The sequence below is a fragment of the Carettochelys insculpta genome, chromosome 2, assembly GCF_033958435.1.
Source record: "Carettochelys insculpta isolate YL-2023 chromosome 2, ASM3395843v1, whole genome shotgun sequence".
Lineage (NCBI taxonomy): Eukaryota > Metazoa > Chordata > Testudines > Carettochelyidae > Carettochelys > Carettochelys insculpta.
In genome coordinates, this window is record NC_134138.1 from 153,198,246 (window position 1) to 153,215,535 (window position 17,290).

Here is a 17,290-nt window from a genome sequence, read left to right on the forward strand (position 1 = left end):
CTGCCCAAAAGAAAAGAACACATGAAAGATTGATCCACAGCCTACAGTACAGCATAAAGGGAGAGAAATGGTGAAGAGCAATGTGAGTGGGAGTAGAAGTCCTCCCTAGAAGTCCTATGTTCTGGTACACAGAAACAACTTCTTCCCATCTGTTTCTTATACTTATTAGCTGGAGTTTGTCTAGTCTACAGTGGGTAATTAAAAATCAACTGAAAGTTTCTTTAACAAAAAATATTATTTAATGTACAAAATTAGAAACATTCAAAATATTGCAAAGTGACTGGATTTTTCCCATTAATACAGACCTTGGAAAATAAGATAACTACCTCTGGCTTGAATGGGACTGACCTCAGGGGTGTATTATTACCTATATTAACACCTGGAGGACACAGCCAAGATCAGGCCTGCACTGGTCTCGAACATGTACCAATGCCTAGTAAGAAACGCCCAAATAGTTTACGATCCAAAGAGACAAGATGGGGGAGAGTAAGCATTATCCCCTTTTTACAGGGGGGGGCCTGTCTGTGGGGGAGGGGAAGGTGGCAGTTGCCCTAGAGCTCTGCCATACAAAGGAGCCCAGATCTCTCAGCTGCTGCCACGGCCCCAGGCACTTTAAATCACCACCAGAGCCCCAGGTGGCTCTTAGGGCTGCTTGGGGGATGGAAATACTATGCCACACTCTCCAGGCCTGGAGGGAGGGGTCACCAGCTGTCTCCAATCCTGCCTCTTCTGCCTGAGACCCTAGCTCTTCTGAGAGGTGAGCAGTGGGAGCCTGCCCATCCCCCAAGATCACAGAGGAAGTCTGTGGCACATCCAAGAACTGAAGTCAGGCCCTGTTTACTGCCTTAATCACAAGTCCATCCCTTCATACGGGATAAATTTAAGACACTTGTAGGAAATTTCTGATACTAGCAGCTTCATATGCATGGCGGCCAATACAAAACTTTAAGATGTGCCAAAATCTATTATACAAGAACAGACTGCGCAGGATATGTATGATGGCATTATAATGATGTTATAAGGCCAAATCCTGTTAATCATATTTACATGTTTAGTCCTACTGGCTTCAATTCCATCTCAATATAGATGCGTACTGTTTTCTGGAGGGAAAGAGAATAAGAGCAGGTTGGATAGCACATCTCCAGTCAGAGGCATTTAGATGGCTCCGAATATTACTATATTTTCTGTTCATGTGCTAAGAATTAAATTACAACAGCATTCAGAGAGCTATTACTGAAGCTTAATATTCTTCTCCTTTTGCTTTGAAGATAAAAACATAAACAGATTAATGGTTCATATGTGAAGTGCCACTGTGCAAGGTGGTAGGGTCGGAATTCATCAGTAATTCATTCTTCTTTGATGTGCCCCAGTAGCTAGGACCAGCAACACTGCCTGTGTCTGAAGTTCTATTTTCACTAGTTATACAAAACCAGTATAATTTACTTGACATGGTGAAATGAAAAAAAAAAATATGTGCCACAAAACAGTCTGTGGGGGAATAGGCACTACACAAGTAGGTCTCAAGCAACTGTCATAGAAAATCATCACGTCCCACAAAGTCCTATGGCAAGTATCTTACTCAACAGAGACCACACTGAATGTGCTTTTCTGGGATATGACACATGCTAATTGGCTTATTGTCACAAGGAGCCATCCAGACTCTGGAGTTCTGTCACATTATTTCAACTTTGACATGTTTTTCAAGTTAATGTTTCAAAATTACAAGTCTAAAACACATGCTAAAATAATGGGGGAAGGGGCCTGATTCTCCAAGACAGTGACCAACATAACTGTCCCACTGTAGTCAACAGGCTTTGGGGACTTACCGGTTTGGATCCCAAGTGACTTTTCTGCGCCCTTGTGGGTTGGCGTGGTGTTAAAGTCGAGTCTAATGTCATTCATATCCCAGAAAGACACAGTGAACGTCTCTAGAGGCATGCAGCCAGACTTACGGGGTTTTAGCCAAAGTTTAGTTTAGCCTTATTTATGTGCTGATTGCACTCCATTGCTTAGTTAGTGCAGGTCAGACAGCATATTTTTCTGTGATCAGCTCAATTTTCATTTTGCTTTCTCACAGCACTTTCATCTTTACTTCATTTGTTTTTTTAAACTAAAATCATCTGACCCACCCATACAGTGCTGGGAGTTCAAAGGTACAAGAGACTGCTCAAACTGTGTTTGGTGTGAGCAGATAGTGGAGAAACTATTAAAAATCTTTATAAAGAGGGGTGAGGAAAGTATTTCTGGCAGGATCTAGCTAATGCTGCTTTTCTTTGCCTGTTAAACTATTACAGGAGGTTTTAATTATTACTGACGTTTGTTAAAAAGAGAAGGTACTACTATATTATAAATATTAGCATAAACTACACATCATAATAAAATGTGATCCATTTATCCAGCTTATAAGTTGGTGTTTGTTCTCCTACTTGCTAATTTAAAAGATGTAATAATTCACAAAGTACCTCCTGGGCCTTAATTACTCTGAATTAGCAAAGTTCTATTGTAGTTGAGTCTGCATACCATTTTAAGTTGAAACAGTTTATTTATGCAGTAGATATACTGGGCTAAATTCTACAGAGCCTGAAATTATGCTGAAATCACTAGATAAGCTTTGTTTATTAAATAATAGGGCTGTGAAGCAATTTAAAATTAATCATGATTAATTATACTCTTAAAAGAATAACAGAATACCATTTGAACATTTTGGAGATTTTTTACATTTTCAAATATTTATTTTGATTACAGCATAGAATACTGAGGATACAGTATTCACTTTCTATTTATTTTTGATTACAAATATTTGCACTGTAAAAAGCAAAAGAAATGATAAGATAATGCTCACCTTGATTATCGTTTTCTGATTTGTCCTCCTTGCTTACTGTTTTTGCTTCTCTGTGCCTTAAATATTGAGTCTGTTCTGGTCTGGTTATGGTCTGAAGAAGTGGGTCTGTCCCACGAAAGCTCACCTAATGAACTATTTTGCTAGTCTTTAAAGTGCTACTTGACTGCTTTTTATCTTATAAATGTAGAATTAGGTACAAAAATAACTGCTTTCAGTAATAGAACAATGGCACACTTTGGAGACAAGATGTCCATTCAGTCCTATTTTGTATTCAGCCAAGTTATTTACATGTCAGATGCACTAAAACTGCATATATTTCTTCATGCTTCAAACACCATTCCAGAGGATGTGTCCGTGCTGATGACAGTTTATGCTCTGTAACCGTTCTAAGCAGTGAAGCCTGGCACATGTTTATTTTCCTCATCTGAGTAGGATGCCACCAGCAGAAGACTGAATTTCTTTTTTGATGGTTCAGATTCTGTAGGTTCTACATCAGAGATGTGCTCGAAAGACTTCTGAAAGTTTGCTGTGCACATTATCCCTCTCCGATTTTAGACGCAGTTCAGATTCTTAAACTCGGGGTTTAGTGCTCTAGATATCTTTAGCGATCTCACATTGGTACCCTCTTTGTATTGGGTCAAATCAGAAGCAAAAGTGCTTTTAAAAGGAAAAATATATGCACAATCATCTTCTGTGATTGCCACATCAAATCTATGGCAGAATGTGGGTAAAAGAGAGCTGGAGCCCATACATTTCCAAACCAACACGGCTATCTCTCTGTGAGTATTTCCACCCCAAGAAGTGAGTTCAGTCACAAATTGAATTAATGCATTTTTTTAAATGCGCATCATCAGCATGGAATGGTGCTGAAGGGACATATGAATATTTAGCATATCTGGCCTGTAACTATGCAATGCTGCATAAAAAAAAAAATCCCCCACAAATGCCTACCCTCACTTGCTGGTGAGATTATATATAGGAAGTATGCAGTGTTATCTCCTGTGAACACAAATTAACTTGTTTGTCCTAGTGACTGGCTGAACAAGCGGTACGACTGAGTTGGCTTTCAGGCGCCTAAGTGTAATGTCTCATTTTTAGTGCAGTTATGTAACAGAAAATGGTAAACTGCACTTTCACAACGAGATTGCACTACAGTCCTTGTATGAGGTAAACTGAAAAATACTATTTATTTTAATCACTTTTACAATGCAAACATTCATAATGAAATAATATAAAGAACTGTACGCTTTGTATTCAGTGTTGTAACAGAAAATAAGATATTTGAAAAATCAGAGAAACATCAATAAAATACCAATTAAAATTTATTAAATATTTTGTTTAAGTATGATTAGAATTGTGATTCATTGAGATGAATTTTAACTCAACATTAATTTTTTAATTAAGCACATGTGTTAATTGTGATCAATAGGTAGCTCTAGTAAAGAACCAGGTATAAGTATTAGAGGTGTTAGAACTCCGTTGATCTTGCATTCTGTGGGAGTAAAACTTGGTGAAGCAACAAAAATCAACAGGATACGGTCATACCTGTCTATAAACAACAAAGTAAAGAGAAAGCAGGTCACAGAGGACGACATGCAACATCACCGCTAGGAGATTACATAGGATCTAATGGAAGGAAAATGCTGAGAACTACACAGTAGAATCTACAAGACTATTAGGGTAATGTGACGGTATCATTAGACTATTAGACTCTGGTCAGGAAAAGGATACTGGGTATATAACGCTGAAGGGCTGTCACATAAATAGATATTGATGTAGAGAAGATAAAGCAGGTGCACCTACCCTAACCCCCAATCGCATACAGGAACCAGGGGACAGTGAAAGAAACTGAAATGCAACAAATTTAAACTGCAACCGATTAACAAAAGGAATACTTTCTCACCCAAGGAGCAGTAAACTTGAAGAGTCACTGTTATAAGATCACGTTAAGACTGAGTGCCTAGCAGGGTTAAAAAAGGATTAGCCTTTTGTAAAAGTTACTAGAATAACATCTATAGATATATTAGTTAAGATAAAAATATTTTAAGAAATAAAACCTCATGTCAAGAGCCAACCAGTATCCGATAGGGGTGAGGAAGAGGTGCTTCCTGAGAACAATTATTCTTTAATTGCTCACTGCAGTGTTTCATGTACAGCAGACCCTCGCTTTGTGTGGACTTGACATGCATTTTCATATGAATGTGAGTTGAGTCTGGGGGGACCCTACTTTCCTGTATCCCGGTTCTCCGCTACCCCCACGCTGCCGGCCAGCTTGGGGCAAAAAGCAGGTGAGCGCAGGTGAAAACGGTAGAGTTCTGCACCTGCAGAGATTGCTCCAGCTGTGTCCTGGAGAGTAGCACTCGTGAGTGGCTTGTGGCAACGTGGGGCGGGCTGGAACTGAAACACAACAGGTGAGACCCAGCAGCCTGGTCGCACCTACCTCTGGGGCCGCCACCAGTCCAGATCCGAGAGGGAGATACGGGGAGCCCAGCCGCACAGCTGGAGAAAAGTCCCCCAGTGCCGCTGCTACTCCGTGGCTACAGATCCGTGAGCCATCCCACCCCTGACCCTGGGCACTGGAGAGGGGCAAGAGCCGCCCACCACAGGTGGGAGAGCGCTGGCAAACGGCAGCCAGACAGAAGACGAGGCTGCCACCCGCTGGAAACACCTCCCAAGGTGCAAAGGATAGGTTCCTGCCCGGCGTGCCTGCCTTCGATCTGCCCACAGCAGCACCCTCTCCCCAGCCCTGGGCCAGCTCCCAGCAAAGTTTCTGCTGGCAGGTGGGCCCCAGGGCTGCTTCAATGTGGGGCAGGCTGTGGCAAGCCGCCACTGCCCCCAGGGAAGGAGAAGGGATGGGGGCACTTACTGGAGACCCAGGCCCTGGGAAAAGAGCCCCCTCCCCCAGGAGCTGGAGGCACTTGGGCCAAAGTGGGCTGGGCATTGTCCTTCCTCTGCTGGGTGCAGTTGTTTGCTCAGACTCCTTCCCTGGAGCTGCCCAGCACTCCACTGCCGCAGCCGGAGCTGCTGCTGCCCAAGCAGCCCCAGGGCCAAGCCACACTGTGGCTGGGTGGGTGGCAGGGGTGCCATGGCTGCACCATATGGCCGGTGGCTGGAGCAGGAGGCACCCCGCCCTGCCCCTAACTTGGCCCCCCAACCGCAGGGTGAGCTGGAGCTGCCAGCTGGAGCAGAGGCTCCAGCCTCCCGCTTCCCCCCAGCCAGGGGAATTCTGGGAATCTCCCCAGCTCCTCTCCCCAATTTACACAAAATTTGATTTACATGGAGGTTGCTCTCTGCGTAAATCGAGGGTTTACTGTATCTTCCTTTGAAGCATCTGGTACTGGTCACTGTCACAGACAGGACAGTGCTAGATGGCCTGGTGGGCCACCTACAGAGCAGTGATTCCTGTATACTTTTGAAGCTTCACCTCTGGGTTATCTGGCATACAGACATCATGCAGGGAGCCCACATAACCCTTGCTGTTATGGAAGAGTGTTTGTGGTTTTTCCCTGTGGAGAAGATTCATTACCCAGAAGCAGTGGTGGGACTTCTGTTGTGTGCAGCGATAACGGAAAGGATAAGGCATTGTTGTGAGAATGTGCATTGTACAGCCACAGACGTGCTGCTGTGAAGATGGAAGGATCAATATATATTACATTTTAGTACTGCTGGTTGTACACCAAGAAGAGGACAAATAGCTGAGGAGAAAGGGTTGCAAGTGGGACAGCAGAAAACTGTCTGCTGACAAAGTGCTGCCTTTACTGGCATTTGGGTCACTAAAACCGCATTGCACGTGGATTTCCCTTGCCCCCGAATGTCCTAATTTTGCTTACATCAGTTGGTAGTGTAGACCAGGGCTCAAACACCAGTGGGTGGGGCTTGCACAAAGCCAATCAGTCAGCATGGCTCTTACAAAGGTGATGAGAGGATTTCAACCAGGAACTCCACATCAACAAAGCTATTTGGCTTGTTGATATAATAAGGGCTTCACCCATCAGATTTCTTTTACAAGCGAAAAGCATTTCTCTGTAAAGCAGAGCCCTTCAAAATGTTAAGTAAAAGCTCCTATACACTTGAAAATCAAATGAATTAGACACTAATGCTTTCCTTATCTGTCACCCAGACAAGCTGAATAGCTGTAAATAACTCAAAGGACAATTTTATTCCATATAATTTCAACATATATTAAAATAAGCTATGATTTAAAGAATATATGTTTTTGAATTGAAAAGAAAAACAGTGAATGCAGCTTGCACATTTGATTCTGAAGCAAAAGTCCTGGAGAAAGATCTTTAGCCCATTTTCCAAACTTTGCAAGGGCCAAGGAGATGGGAATTACCTCTGAAAGAAGGAAGTTCCGAGAACTTGGAAGGCAGCATCTTCCAGAGGGCAAAGAGGTATTGATGGGAGAAGGGAAGAGAAAGACCCTAGGAATGAATGGCTTCCATTGCTCACCAAAAGTAAATGTTATGCCCTCCAGCAACTCCCCTTACCTCTGCTACTGACTCTCTGACTCTTGTACCACGCCCTCCTATCTTTTCCTTCTCTCTAGCCCACTTGCTGACTTGCGTTTTCCTTCACCCTTTGCAAGATCTCTAGAACAAATCAGGTCCTGCTTTGCACTGTTTATGGCAAAGACATGGCACTGCTTTCTTTCTTTCCCCTTTTCCTTGTGGGACAGACTTCTGGGTGGGGTAAATCCAGGGTGGTGGCTGCAGAGGAGGAACAGCTAATGGACTCAGTTGTGGGCCTGAAGGTGATCTCATAATAGTGAGGTGCCCATGTTTCCTGGGTACTTTGCCTGTCGTAGAAATTGAGTGGGACAGAGATCTTTAGCCTACAACATGTTAAGTGTGTAAATACACATGGAGAGTGGATCTTTCCATTCCCAACTTTGTCTCTTAACCTTTGCTTTCATCCTTTCTTGATGACAATGTTCCCAGTTTGCTGTCTGGTACAAAGTTCAGGAGGTTCCAAACGTTTACCTTCTCACGTGGACCATTGCTGGGTTTCATACAGACCACTATCTGATTCAACTCATTCTCCATCTATCACCTTTTTCAATCCTTCATTCTACCCACAAGATATTCTTCTCCCCTATCCTACTTGCTTTGTTTGTCTTTAACATAAATCTCATAAATTAAATTCTAGAGTGGTTCCTCCATTACTAGCTTTGAAACAAATTTTGTGTAATTATTAAGTGAATTTTAGAATTGGGTCAACTGTTTCCCACAAAACATAATCTTAAACTTGTGTTTCTATAAATGTTTGTAACAGACAAATAATGGGTTGATAGCAAATTTAAATTGAATAATTTAAAATGTAGAAATTTCTCTTTATCCAACTGTAATATACATGCATATGCACACATTCCCCTGACCGATCTCTCTAGTCCCAAAAACTGAAATAAAGCCATTTGAAAAATAATTTCTTTTCACTCTATTCTGTCTTTCTTTATATACTTTACCAATCTATTTACTACGTCTGTCCTCAATGTTAAAAAAAAATCTTGTAGTAAGCATAGATGCAAGAAATCAGCAAGCCAGTAAGCTTTAAAATGTTTTTCTTTTTCATATTCTTAATGGCATTAATTAAAACAAATATGAGGAAACAGCTGACCTTTAGAACACAGCACACATAAAGCAATAGTATGCTAATATTTCTAAGCGTTTCTAAAGATCAATAGCCGTAACCTGTCCATTTGACAGGGGACAGAGATCTTTAGCCTACAACATGTTAAGTGTGTAAATACACATGGAGAGTGGATCTTTTGTTTGGGGTTTGAAGGGGGTTTGAAGCTAGGGGTTTGAAGCTAGCTGAAGAGAAAAATAACTAACAGAAATATCACTTCAATCTTTTTTTAAAAGGGAGGTCCCTTAAAGCATGCCAAATCATTCTGTTAAAACTTTGCTTGACGATACCTTGGAAGGCTTAGCACATCACAGTTGGTGATCATCAGGAAATCTATCTAAAGTGAATTTCAATTGTGATAAGCTTGAGGGAGAGAATACAAATCTGATTGTCAACAGTTAGGTGAGCAGATGGTGCAACACTGCAAGAGAACTTCGCAATAGCATGTATGAGAAAGTAGACTCCTTTGCTTGCTGTCTATCATCTGAGCTGTGAAATGGCCAAAAACATCTGTGGTTCACAGGTATCTTCTGCCTTTTTACTTATTTATTTATGATTGGACAACAGCTAATGGATAGTGAAAATCAGAAAACAATTGAGGTGCAGTACTCTACTATTAGATCTTAGTGCAAGCTGAAATGATCCCTGCCACCCGCAGAGTGTCTGCTCCACCGGTGGGGAGGGGGAGCGGGGGCATGCAGGTGCTTCGGCTGCACAGGGCACCAGAACTGCTAGGGATAGCCTTGCCATCACAGATGAAACACTGCAGCTAAGTACCCATTTTGATTTGTTGTAAAATAATTAATCTGCTAACTAGAGTTATTTTAGCACAGTTCATATCCCTGAAGAATTTCACCCTCTATAAGCATTTTCTTCCTTACTACACCTTTAGGATTCTTTAGGGGCTGGTCTACAGCTTACTGAAGACAATGGGACTCTTTCAATTGACTTCCATGGACTTTTCATCAAGCAGAGAAGAGAAGAATACTGAGTCAGTTAGAGATTCTTTTTAGAATGCATGCATTCCCTCAGTCTTACTGTTAAAGACTGTCACCATGATAGCGAGGCTTTCCTGAGACCAACAGCAAATGCAATACTCAAATACAGCATCGTATTGCCATTAGAGGAAAACCATCAATGTCAACATAAATTCAATCACCTTCTTTCTCCCTCCCTCTCCTTTTTCCTACTTCCAAGCCTGTATCTTGCTTCCTGGATGACAAAAAACTCTGTCACTTAAATTATTTCCCACTTCTATTGTAAGGTACTGTGCCACAGTCTGGCTGTGTCTGCACTAGCAAGTTCTTTGGAAAAAACTAGGCCTTTTTCAAAAGAACCTGCAGAGCGTCTACACACAAAATGAGCTCTGAAATCAGAACACAGCACTTATTCCAGTGGCCCTTTTCCTCTCCCAGATGAGGAAGGGTGCCTCTCTCCAGAAGATGCTTTCACAAAACGAAGTGCGTGGACACCCAGGGGCCCTTTTTTCAACAGGGCAGTCCTCATGGTGCCAGATTTTTCAATCCCTGGCCCATTCTTTTGAAAGAGCAGGGGCTCTGTGGCCGCTCTCTATCAAAAAAGTGGATCGAGCTTTCAATCCGCATTTTTGTGTGCGGACATGCTCTTTTGCTAAAAGTTTTTTCAGAAGAGATCTGCCGGAAGAGCTTCTTTCAAAAAAAATCACTGTAGCGCTGATGCAGCCACAGTGTTGTAAAACTGACCTTTAAATTATCATAATGAAAAATAATAATTAGTAAATTTTATAGTCCTATCAATAGGGACCTATTGCTTTAAAAACTGTTTGGAGTGCCCATCTAGGTTCATCACAGAATAGCTGATATTGAGTAGTGTCTGACCTCATTCTTCAAGTTCCTTGCCAAGAAGTGTTCGGCCACGTGTGCAGGAAGCACATTCTCCAGCAGCACCCGATTCAGGTTCTCCATGGTCTCAATCTCCTCACGCTCTTTTTTGAACTTGTTCTTCCACAGGAAGTCTAACCTACAGTAATATTCATTCTGTTACAAGAGGACACAGAAGTAAAGAAACAATAGGCATCTTGTCCTGCTTGAGTACAGGTTTTAAGAGACAAAATAAGCACAGTACACCTTCCTTAAGAGGCTCCCTGTTTTCAGGCTTCTCTTTATGGTGGCCCCATACTCCTATGTTTTTATCGCTTATCTTAATAATGCCAAAATATGGGACACTAACAACAAATCCCACAGAGAGAATGCCTTAAGAGACAGGGAATTTACTTTTTATTTATCCAACCACATTTCCTGTGCCTTTCATTCCACAAATCAAAATTTGATAGAAAAAGTTGGAATTATGAAGTAAAGTAACTTCCACCTTGTTTGGGATGGAGACAAACTAAGAATCTAAAACACAGGATTTCTTTTGTAACATTGGAGAAAAGGTAGGTGAGGAAATCACTTTTATTGGATCAACGTCTGTCGTTGAGAGAGGCAAGATTTTAAGCTACACAAAGCTCTTTTTGAGGTCTGGGGAATATACTCCAAGCACCACAGCTAAATGCAAGGTGGGACAGATTATTTAGCACAAGCAGTAGCATGTATTCTAAGAGACCATTCAAGCTACAGTATCTCTGTCATGAGCAGAAATTGGTGCAATGGCAGATATTACCCTGACCCACCTTGTCTCTCTAGTAGCCTGGGACCACCACAGCTACCTCTACGCTTTGTAACATGGGACAGTTAAGAAGAACTCTCCGTATACACCACACCAATATTCACCTCCCTTGGTTCACGCAATCAGCCTGATAAAGAGGGTGTACTATAGCAAAAAGCCGACAGTTATTCAGTACAAATAAGACTAACAGTGTAGCATAATATTAATCTTTGTCTGCGTTGAATATTGACAGTTTCATAAAGCAAAAGAACAACAAGTGAAAATACTAAATGGATACAGTTAACCTGTTTTTTTAATTAGATACATTTTAAATCTTTGTAATTAAACTGCCCATAAAAAGTATATCCTAACTTTTTTATTTTTACATCACTTTAAAAAAGATGCATATCAGAGTTTTACTTCTTCCATGCAGTGTTTATTAAGATTTTTGGGCAGCCCCAAGAACAATATATAAAATGATGAGGCTTATACAACAAATTAATTTGCCTGCTACCCTAAGCTGCGCCTACACGTGCACGCTTCTTCGAAGTAGCGGCACCAACTTCGAAATAGCGCCCGTCACGTCTACACGCGTCGGGCGCTATTTCGAAGTTAACTTCGACGTTAGGCGGCGAGACGTCGAAGTCGCTAACCTCATGAGGAGATAGGAATAGCGCCCTACTTCGACGTTCAACGTCGAAGTAGGGACCGTGTAGACGATCCGCGTCCCGCAACGTCGAAATTGCCGGGTCCTCCATGGTGGCCATCAGCTGGGGGGTTGAGAGATGCTCTCTCTCCAGCCCCTGCGGGGCTCTATGGTCACCGTGGGCAGCAGCCCTTAGCCCAGGGCTTCTGGCTGCTTCTGCGGCAGCTGGGGATCTATGCTGCAGGCACAGGGTCTGCAACCAGTTGTCAGCTCTGTGTATCTTGTGTTGTTTAGTGCAAGTGTGTCTGGGAGGGGCCCTTTAAGGGAGCGGCTTGCTGTTGAGTCCGCCCTGTGACCCTGTCTGCAGCTGTGCCTGGCATCCCTATTTCGATGTGTGCTACTTTGACGTGTAGACGTTCCCTCGCTGCGCCTATTTCGATGTTGGGCTGAGCAACGTCGAAGTTGAACATCGACGTTGCTGGCCCTGGAGGACGTGTAGACGTTATTCATCGAAATAGACTATTTCGATGTCGCAACATCGAAATAAGCTATTTCGATGTTGGCTGCACGTGTAGACGTAGCCCTAGCGACACAAGGAGTAGCGCAGTCTTGCCAAATACCATTTATGTTCAGTAGCAGAAGTGGCAGTAAATCTTTATTTAAATGATTTTGGGAGGTTTCTTTTTGTGATGCTTTGTTGTCTTAAACCTCACCATAAGAGTAGACTGGAGATTATAAGTATTGTTTTCTCTCCAACATAGCTTTTCCAATCTCGTTTCCTAAGTCTTCTCATTGCTTTCCAATTTCTTGTGACTCTGCAATAATCATATATATAGCTGAGAAACTGCATTTTATTTAGTGGCTTCCTGACTCTTGCAGTGTCATGCCCTGAGAAGGGAATTATTCTGTTATACCAAGACCCCTGCACAATGGCATCTACCTTGATAGACACGGATAGCAGAAATTCCTAAATCTAGACCATTCATAATACTCATGGAATTAAGATTGTTGTATCAGTTATTGTAGTATGTTGCACAGCTGGCCATTCATCAGAGTAACGTTACTGTACAGATTTTGAAGCTGGAGCTTTTATCCTTTTTGGGGATGTTTGCCAGCTCTTCCATTAGATTAGCATATTTTAGAATAAATCCAATGTATTATTTCTATACAGTATTTAAGGCCTCCTAGGCCTGATTGTAATCTAATTTAGATCAGCATAAGTCAACAGCAAATCCAGTGTACTCTATTCAGTGGAATTCTAGCAGTGTAAAACTGTCCTGAGGTCTGAAAATGACCCCTAGACATTGCACTAAAGAATAAGACTGGAAATAATTTACTGCAATCTTCAACTGCTACTTAGTAGTCTTAATAAGCTTTCATACAAAAATGTTATTCTGTATAGAAGACTGGATTCTTTTATCCTGGATAGAAGACTGCTATCACAGTATGTACTGGTGCATAGTTGTTTTCTGAGGCTACAATCTAAGATGTTAAAACAATAGAACAAGACACCAAAACATTGTTGCAATGATTTTATGCGGCTCCAAATGAAATGAAGATAAAAGAGAGTGGAATGAAAAGGGTATACGGCTATGTCTACACTAAAAGCATAAGTTACTGCCAGAAGATATTCCAACAAAACTTCTGCTGACAGATCACGTCTACATGCAAAAGAGGATCGATATTTTGACCTGCTCTATTGACAGCAACAAAATGCATTTTGTGTGTAGATGCTCCATGAGTTTTGTTGACAAAACCCCAGTTTTGTCTGCAAAACTAGTGTAGACATGGCCCATGTGAATACAAACTCTAAAATGAAATATCAGAAGAAAACTTTGCCTGAGTTTAAAATGTATTGATCAACGCACTGAAGCTGGCTTTAGATCCCAATGCCAATGACAGGCTGGATCGTGAGGTCTGAGTGCAACGCACATATTTTCGTTATAAAGCAAAAACAGAAACTGGATGCATTAAATCTTTTGTAGAATTAATTACCTTATCCACATTGATCTATCTCCTGGGGTTAGGGGGAGAATGTAGGTTTAAATTAAGGTGGGCACTCAAAGTATAATGCCACTGAAATCAAAAGAACGGTTTTATTTATGAAAGTAAAATGAGGCTTAGAATTTCAGCAGGATCATGCTGCCAAAGCTAAACCTGAAACTAGCAATATGACGATGTGAACAAGCCAAGAATCTGCACCTTCCGGGGAGCTATATGCATCACAACAGTATGTTTTCAAGTGGTAAACAAAGGAAACCAGAGTGGGAAGAATCAAATGTTTACAGAGGCATATTTTGAAGGAACAGAGAATCTATACACAATTCATCTTTGCTGGGATTCTATTGTTGACCTCTGCAGTCAGTCTTTCCGCTAAATGACAATTCCTTATTACAAAGAACCAGGTTATGAACAATCTTGTTATAAAATTGACCTTGTTATGCAAAAAGGCAACAGTCACTTTTCTAGAATACCTATTTTACTGCCCAATTAAGAGAAGTTATCTTTCAACTCCTTATTGCAATCATAGTAAAGAAGTGTCAGTTTACAGTGAAAAACAAACAGGCTTTTCTTCCCAAGTTCCTAATAAGGATGATGAAGTAAAATGCCACCAAGTATGATCATGCAAAATAAGTCTATTAAAAACAGAAATGCCAAAGTGATTGCCATAATATTGGCAAAAGTAAATGGGAAAGCTGAAATACAATTTTGAAGTCATTAATTCTAAATATCCTGTCAACTTTCAATTTTAATGGTGTCAAACATCTATGTTGAAACGACTGTGTAAAACTGGGCGCTACATGAACTGTAGGATTCAAAAAGGCTACTAGTTTGTTTAAACTTTCATGGGACAGACCCACTTCTTCAGACCATAGCTGTATCAGAACAGACTCAATATTTAAGTCACAGAGAACCAAAAATAGTAATCAAGGTTGACAAATCAGAAAAATATTATCAAGGTGAGCAAATCAGAGAGTAGAGAGGCACAGGGTGTGGGGGGCAGGTCAAGAATTAGATTAAGCCAAGTATGCTAAAGACCCCCTAGAATGAACTAAAAAATTCCCATCCTGGTTCAAACCATGCATCTATGTCCCATGAAAGCTCATCGCCTAATATATTATTTTTTTAGTCTTTAAAGTGCTACTGGACTGCTCTTTTGTTTTGATAGTATATAGACTAGCACGGCTTTCTCTCTGTTACTATTCAGTTTGTTTAAGGTTTGCTTAAAATAAATTATTTTACTGCTTTATTACTTTCTCTTTAAACCTAAGATGCCTTAGTAATATTGCAAAGAGAGCGTCAACACCATGAACAAAGATACACCATCAAAATTAGCTGTGAATTTAACAAAAAGCATTAAAAAATATTGCTGAAGTAGTATACACTAAAAACTGCATTCTCTCAAGGACAGATATACGAAGAACATCTGAACAGGTAGGCCTAAGTCCAAAATGTAGACACCAGAGACACTCAAAGGCATTACTGAGCTTCTGCCTATCACCACACAAGTCCATGTGTCCACTGGTGGACATGTGTAAAGCCAATGAACCCTGATGCTGCTTCACAGATAACCAGCTGTTCAAAGCTCTTGCTCATGTTTTAGCCCCAGTTGGCTTCTTAAATCTTCTCCCTCATCCATCTCATGTGGGGGACCCAATCCGGTAACTGTGCTCAGAGCATACCCAACACACATGAAAGACAGGTAGAAGCAAAAAGGTCAGGAGGGAGAGTATGTGTCCATCCCTAGTTCACCAAGTAGCCAGGGCACATCTCTAAGACAAGGAAGATCCAGTTTTGAATCCCATGTCAAATTGATTTGGAGCAGGTACTTATATCTAAGTTTTCCATCTCCTAGGTGAGTACCCTGACTGCTAGCCTATTATTGTCTGTCTCTCCCTTCTTAAAGGTGTTCTACTTTGTATAAATATTTATAGGAGCAGGTCTCTCTCTCTCCCATTCTCATTTTTTGGTGAGAAAGGACTGACCCGGTTTAGTAGCGTGGATCAAAGAAAGGCTGACAGCTGTGACGAATACTGAGCAGAGAGAAATGTCTCTTCCTGATCTATCTGAACTGCCCCAGGATAATGCAGGGGAGCCTGACTACTGTAGGGCTGTGAATTTCACTGGGTGGCTGCCGACGGGCTGGGTGTTCCAATGCTTATGTCTTTTTTGCGAATTTAGCCATCTTTCCCTATCTACTTGGATTTATTAGTGAATTTTAGAAACAAAGGCCTACTTACTCTCAGATGGTTTATTTGTACTGACTTGTTTTTATTGTTTATTTTTATTAGCATTTCCACAGTTTAAAACAGTCTGATATATAACAAGGTAAAACTGCTGTTAAATCTTATTTTTATAGACAATGTAAAAACTAAGGCTATATCTACACTATGAGATAAATTTGAATTTATTAATATTTATTTTGTAACGCTGGATTTTATAAATTCAAATTTGGTTCCTTACCTCCTCAACTGTTCCTCACAAAGTCAACATTGCTGCCACACTCAATTGGCAAACATAGACTGCTGCAGCTATGCATTGTGTGAAGCTATCCCACAGTTCCCTCATTGCCATAGCATTCTGCTTATTTTTGCTGGTATTTGACATCATCTTCCCACATTGCATTGCTTTCATTCCCCTCCCATGTTAAGCAAATGTCCATTTTTCCAGGTGGAAGAAGGAAAACTAGTGCATCAACAATGATCGTCAAATGCACAGAAATCTCTTTCTTCTATAACTGAATTGCTTTTTAAAACTGTAGCTGTCTGTGACTGAATTATGAACGATTTTATAAAAATAACCACGTGTGTCTTCTCAACCGGCCCTCCACAGACTGTCTCCCCTCCCTTGATTACATCCGATCCCTGACAATAATACAGGGATAATGAAAAGCATGACAAAAGAGTTGACAGTAAAGTTTTGGAAAACAAGAGAGCTGCTTGGGGGAGGGTTTTTGGGTTCCCAGTTCATTATACAGTTTCTGTGCAGTCTGTGTTTTCAACTGGCCCCTTCACCCTCTCTTCCCTGCATGAAGGGGTCCAAAGTTAGAAGAAAGAGGATAGAAAAGGCTCGTGAAAAACAATTTGTCTTCCCTCTTCACGACGCAGACATTGCCAACACGGGGGATGGGGCCACTGTGGGGCGCTATTTCGGAGGCCGAACGGCCAGTTGAGGGGTCTGTGGCTGGAGGGTTATTTGAACCGTTCCCCCTAGGTGGCAGCTGGGGAAGACTTCCCTCTCAACGACAGCTAGACCCCTGGGGCCTTGTTGGGGTGTGGGGCATGGGGGGGGTTCAGGGGGGCCAGTTGAGATAGATGGCCCGGGCAGCTGCAAGTCCCCAAAATTATTAGTCAATGGGGAAGGCTTCCCCTCAGCAGCAGCAATACCCTGAAAATCTTAGCCACCATGGGAGACCTCCCCCGGGCGGCAGAAAGGCTCTGAAAATATTTTTCGTGCAGGGCCAGTTGAAGCAGTCCTCCTGCATGGCTGCAAGCCCCCAAAAATCTTAGCCACCCGGGGAGACTTCCCCCCAGTGGCAGAAAGGCCCT

General features: G+C 41.7%; 1 protein-coding gene across 1 annotated transcript in view; it reads right to left on the reverse strand.

The window, feature by feature from the left end:
• The window catches only part of ADCY2 (adenylate cyclase 2), a 440,039-nt gene that overhangs the window by 14,267 nt on the left and 408,482 nt on the right, over positions 1–17,290 (reverse strand). Inside the window, exon 20 of the mRNA XM_074987859.1 lies at positions 10,327–10,485. Coding sequence (XP_074843960.1) covers positions 10,327–10,485 — 159 coding nt within the window. The remainder of the gene's footprint in view (positions 1–10,326; positions 10,486–17,290) is intronic.